General features: G+C 32.4%; 1 protein-coding gene across 1 annotated transcript; it reads left to right on the top strand.

The window, feature by feature from the left end:
- Nucleotides 1-1,780: 1,780 nt before the first annotated feature.
- LOC120158534 (hydroxymethylglutaryl-CoA synthase-like) lies at nt 1,781-5,835 on the top strand. The gene is made up of 12 exons (XM_039169353.1): nt 1,781-1,937; nt 2,818-2,924; nt 3,044-3,176; nt 3,570-3,713; nt 3,822-3,980; nt 4,131-4,204; nt 4,332-4,407; nt 4,504-4,559; nt 4,650-4,737; nt 5,002-5,142; nt 5,232-5,381; nt 5,550-5,835. Exons 1-12 carry the CDS (start codon nt 1,875-1,877, stop codon nt 5,754-5,756), a joined length of 1,398 nt encoding a protein of 465 aa, XP_039025284.1. The 5' UTR covers nt 1,781-1,874; the 3' UTR covers nt 5,757-5,835.
- Nucleotides 5,836-6,046: the final 211 nt, after the last annotated feature.

The following is a 6,046-nucleotide window of genomic DNA, read 5'->3' as shown; positions in this document are numbered from 1 at the left end:
GTCAATGTTATATGACATAGTTTACCCTAAAAATAGAATTTGACTCCCTCATCATGGAATTAAGTTGGATTAACTTTATGTCAGTTTGATAGGACTTTTGAAAAGTGATTTTTAAAGTTCGGTAGGAAATTATTGTTAAAAAATGAGTTTGAAAAGATAAAATATTCATTATAGACATTATGTTGTAAATTAAAAATATATAATTTAAATTATATTTAAACTTATTCATACTATGATATATAAAATATCACTTAAATTATAATAAAAATTTAAAATAAATTATTAAGTAATAAATTATTAAAATAAATTATTAAATAATAAATTATTTTTTATTGATGTTAATATTAAATTATTAAGTAATAAATTATATTAAATAAATAATTTAAATTATATTTACTTTTAAATAATTAAAATGAATTATTAAAGTAATTTTTTAAGGATGTTAATATTAGATTATTAAAATAAAATATTACTATATAATTGAGTGGAAATCATATATTAATATGGGATAAAATTATATTTTACTCCTAAATACAAAGTTAAAAATAAAAAAAATAAAAACTACAAATCTTAATTGTTACGGTTAATTTGAAACTATTGTTTCCATCATATTTTTTTTATATTTTTAACCTTTTTAACTAAAAATATATTTGAAAAGTCACGTCGAAGGAAACTTTTATCAAATAAATTGGATTTGCGAATATGAGATTCATACAAATCTGATCGACAAATCTTAATTAAAATTTTAATCTGATTTCAACCACGTATTAAAAGTAACTTTGAAAGGAAGCAGGAGAATCAAATATATATAACTTAATGAAACGACTTCAGCCAATTTCACACTTATTCTAAATTCAACTTAAATTTTTATAAAATATAACTCAATTTTGGGACTTCAAATTTTACTCCGTTAATTTGAAAAAAATCGAGAAATCATCAATAAAATTAATCTTTAATATGCATTTGATTATATAGATATTTAACAAATATAAAACTTTAATATTTTATAACTTTTAAATAAATTATTATATTATAACAAGACTAATATAAATGTGATGTATTTCAAAGTTTCTCACATCATACCAACTTTCATTATATAAACCCCTTATGTAATGTTGAGGAAGATTTTTATTTTATTTTAAGTCAGAGACCATCTAATCATCCTCAGTATACCATTTTCCTTGAAATTACGTGCATTTTATAAAAACTTTTTTTCTTTTAAAAGTCTTCGTAAATAAAATCAACAAAGGAAATGAAGATGGTGAAATAGAGAGAAGTTTTACGTTGCGACACCTTTAATATATAACTAAAAAAATATTATTGATTTGATTATTATTTAAATAAAAAAATATAAAAAATTATTTAAAATATTATTATTTATATCGATTTTATTATTATTAAACGATTTACTAAATTTAATAATATATCTAATAAAATATTACTTAAAACATTATTTTTCTACCGACTATATTATCAAACCCGGGCTGCACGTGATCATTTCCCTTTCAAAGAGGAGAATTAAACGCTGGCAAAATTTTAAAAAACAAGGAAATGCTAAAGAAAGAAAGAAAAGAAAATCTGAAAAATACCATTTTCCAACCAGACATGATGGCAGCCTCCGTAAATAAACGAAAAGAGTAGAGGGTGGAAAGGGGAACGCAATATTTCCAAGTATGGGAAGGGGACTTCAAATTCATGAAGTCTGCACTTTGCCTATAAATACTGGAAAACACCGCATGTGATTTCTTCATCAACGGTTCTCTGCGAGTCTCGGGGACCAAATACTCTTTTATTTTTTTACAAAGAGAGAACGTTAAACTTATTTTTGTTGTTGTTGTTGAAGCTGATCTTTTGGTTGCTAGTTAGACTGAGAAATGGCTAAGAACGTGGGAATTCTGGCTATGGAAATCTACTTCCCTCCTACCTGTGTTCAACAGGTAATTTCGTCTTTTCCTTTTCATTTCTTTCTGATATTTTTTTAATGAATATTTTCTGGGTTCTGGGTTTTGGTTGGATAGCTGGGACAAATGAGGAAATGAGTACAAGGTCGATTTATTTTGTTTGTTTATGGTGAATAAACTGAACTTCCGAAAAAAAATTGTTTATTAATCTTAAGAAGGCGCAAAATTGAGTGGAGAGGAATTTTGATTGCCTGCAAATTTTCTTTTTATTTCTGGGTTTTTCCCCCTAAGTTTTGTTAGTATATCTGAAAAGTTCATCCAATAGTTTTCTATGGGGTCCTCTAAATCTCGATAATACGATGAAATCAGGGATTTAGATACGGTTGCCGTCACGTTTTTAGTTGCATTTCTGATTGCGGCAATAGGACAATAGCGGGTGTTACTGTGGTCATTGCAGTATCTGCAATAACGTTTTCAGGCTGTACCTTTACCATTATATATCAGACGGACCGCTATTTAAATTCCTGGATGAAGTTTAACCGCAGTTAAATTGTCATGTCTGTTACCTCACTGTTTGTCATCCTTTACCTGGATAGTGGGTGTTAATTAGGATTTTTTTTTTTCTGGAAAAATTCTAGTTTGCAAGATCATATGGTTATAGATACTTGTCTTGGTTGTAGAATGAATACTTTTTAATTAACAAATGTTTGGGATTTATAATGATATTCTTTTATTTTTCTTTTTGGTTGGAAATCTTTTTTTTTTTTTGGAATTGTCATAAACGATCTCCTTGTTGCTGTTTCTTTCAAAGGAGAATCACAAATTATGGTTGGATTATAGTAAACTGATGCAATATGAGATTGATTACTTTACCATCACTTTTTAAACGTATCCCTTTCTTTGCCCTACTAAACAGGAAGCATTGGAGGCTCATGATGGGGCTAGTAAAGGGAAATACACTATTGGACTTGGACAAGATTGCATGGCCTTCTGTACTGAAGTCGAAGATGTTATCTCGATGAGGTTAGGAATTCTTCATTTTTTTATCTACAATGACTGTTGTATATACAACGAAAAACAATTGCATTTTATGATGGAGATGAACACTTTGATTTTACTACTTTGTTACCTTCGATTTGCAGTTTGACTGCTGTTACTTCACTCCTTGCAAAGTATAAGGTTGAACCCAAACAAATTGGTCGTCTTGAAGTTGGTAGCGAGACCGTGATAGACAAGAGCAAGTCCATTAAGACCTTCTTGATGCAAATCTTTGAGGTACTCTTCCCGATCATCATGATTTCTTATCTAGGATGGTTGTCCATTTCTTCCTCTTAGATTGGTAAAATGTCAAGGATAGTTGTCCCCTGCTGAAAATGATAGCTGCTAGCATTATTTGGGATCATTTTGAAAGGCTTTAATCCTATTCCTATCACAGCTGGTTCTGAACTGAACTTTTTCTTGGGATCATTACTCATAGACACCTTAGGGAGTAGAGCTAGAGGCTATATCAGTGAAAAATCCACATTTCAGATTGAATAATTTGAAATTTCTGGTTTGTTTAATTGCAGTTTTGTAAGGCTTTGTTTAATTCTTAGGAAAACTTGGGTGCAATTTAGGATCAATGCCCCGTTCTTCACACTTTGCTTTTTTCCTATGTTAAACAAACAGAAACATGGAAACACTGACATTGAAGGGGTCGACTCAACTAATGCATGCTACGGAGGGACTGCATCTCTATTCAATTGTGTCAATTGGGTGGAAAGTAGTTCATGGGATGGACGATATGGCCTTGTTGTTTGTACTGACAGTGCGGTATGCTCATTCCCAGTACCATTACTCCATAATAATTGATATCCGGCTACAAATTTCCCCCATCTTTTTCCACTCCATTATAAGGGCAAGTTTTGTTTTGTTTTTCAGGTCTATGCTGAAGGACCTGCCCGGCCTACTGGAGGAGCAGCTGCAATTGCCATGCTAATAGGACCTGATGCTCCTATTGTGTTTGAAAGCAAATTTAGGGGTAGCCATATGTCCCATGTCTATGACTTTTACAAGCCCAACCTTGCTAGTGAATATCCGGTAATGTTACCTAATAGCCTCTAAAGTAATTTTTACCCCTAATTTTATTGGAAGTAGTAGTTATGCATGATGAAGTTTCAAGGATAAATTTCAAAATGAGTGTGTCGGCAAACAATTATAATGGTTCTATCGATTGACATGCACCTGTAGGTTGTTGATGGGAAACTTTCTCAAACATGCTATCTCATGGCTCTTGATACTTGCTACAAATATTTCTGTCACAAGTAAGTCATTGCAAAAGTACTCGAAGCATTTTCCGTTTTTTCGTTTTGGCCAATATATTCTGTTTTCTTTATAAGCGTGGACTGTATTTTAGTTATTCTCTGCTAATGCCGCTACACGTGGCTGCAGGTATGAGAAACTAGAGGGCAAGCAATTTTCCCTTTATGATGCTGCCTACTTTGTATTCCATTCCCCATATAACAAGGTAGCTAATTTTTAGCAGTTATCGATATAAAATTCCTTTCAATTAATCATGGGAGTTTAAAAATGTCTGGTAATTTTTTCCATTTAAATTCCACAGCTTGTGCAGAAAAGCTTTGCTCGTTTGGTGTTCAACGACGTCATGAGGAATGCCAGGTTTTCCTTTTTCTTTGATGCCCTCAAAAGATTCTCTTTACTGTATCTTCTATGTTTGGTGTTATTTACCTGGTTTACATAATTTTGTAGTTCTGTCGATGACATTACTAAAGAAAAGCTGGGTCCATTTTCAACTTTGACCGCTGACGAAAGCTACCAAAGCCGGGATCTTGAGAAGGTGGTCTATTGAAACTTTCATGAAAATTCTTAGTTTTTATCAATCCTAGGAGCATCAAAGTGACAAAAACTAGGTCATATTAACTTCAATTGATATCCGTTTTATCTAATTTTTCATGCTTGATCTATTAGTGTATTCTGTATTGGCGAACTGGTATAGCAGAACTTTATATTCATATTTGATTGCTTCATAAAAAATTGCACTACTGGAAACAGTTGTAAGGTTTGATATATGCTGACACCATTCATTATCATGCATTTGCAGGCATCCCAACAAGTTTCTAAGGCCCTTTACAATGCCAAGGTGCAACCGACAACCTTGATACCAAAGCAAGTCGGCAACATGTATACCGCATCTCTTTATGCCGCCTTTGCATCCCTTATTCACAACAAAAACAGTGAACTGGTAATTGTTTCATCATTTTTTGATCGAAAAATGAAAATCTGCAATCTCTGCTCTATTTCCATTTACATCTGATATATTTAATAACACAGGCAGGACAGCGGGTGATATTATTCTCTTATGGAAGTGGCTTGACATCCACGATGTTCTCATTGCGACTCCAGGAAGGTCAACATCCATTTAGCCTATCTAACATTGCGACGGTGATGAATGTCGGTGGGAAATTGAAGTCGAGGCATGAGGTAATTCTTGCACTGTCTCGTTATCGCATGGATAAAAGCACTGTTTGTCATATAATATACACACGTAGATATCTAAAAAACCAGAGACATACAACAGTGCAAAATTCATTGGTAGTTCTACTGCACGATTTTCGAATTTTAAGATTGTAATAGAAGTGCTTTCTGCAGTTTTCCCCCGAGAAGTTCGTCAAGACTATGAAGCTGATGGAGCACAGGTATGGAGCCAAGGATTTTGTGACAAGCAAAGATTGTAGCCTTTTGTCTCCTGGAACATACTACCTGACCGAAGTCGATTTGATGTATCGGAGATTTTATGTGAAGAAGGATGGGGATTGTTCTGCTTGTGAGAATGGTAGTGTTGCCAATCGTCACTGAAGATCATCCCCAATGCCATGAAGGAAGCTCTGTGTTTGATGTGTTGCGAATACCAAGAAGTGTTTGTAATGTTGAAAGCAATTTCAGCCTTGGTTTATTTATTTTCGACCTTGTTTGTAATAAGTTATTTCTAGAGCCAGTTATGTTAAAAGCAGGTAGTTGGCAATTTCTTGATATAATAATAATATACCCAAAGCTAATTACATTTAAAATTAGTATAAGATTTTTATGTTATATTTCTATGGACCTCCTTTTCATTTTATTAAGGATAAACTACGTATTTGGTACTA

This window comes from Hibiscus syriacus, unplaced genomic scaffold (genome assembly GCF_006381635.1).
Source record: "Hibiscus syriacus cultivar Baekdansim isolate YM2019G1 unplaced genomic scaffold, ASM638163v2 tig00111330_pilon, whole genome shotgun sequence".
Classification (NCBI taxonomy): domain Eukaryota; kingdom Viridiplantae; phylum Streptophyta; class Magnoliopsida; order Malvales; family Malvaceae; genus Hibiscus; species Hibiscus syriacus.
Note: the sequence above shows the minus strand (reverse complement) of the source record. Positions and strands in the feature narration are given on the sequence as shown.

Excerpts from the sequence above, each read along its gene's own strand:
- LOC120158534 (XM_039169353.1), top strand. The coding sequence starts at position 1,875 with ATGGCTAAGAACGTGGGAATTCTGGCTATGGAAATCTACTTCCCTCCT. Across the intron at positions 3,714-3,821 it reads TTGTTTGTACTGACAGTGCG|GTCTATGCTGAAGGACCTGC; the intron begins GTATGCTCATTC and ends TTTGTTTTTCAG. Across the intron at positions 5,382-5,549 it reads AATTGAAGTCGAGGCATGAG|TTTTCCCCCGAGAAGTTCGT; the intron begins GTAATTCTTGCA and ends TGCTTTCTGCAG.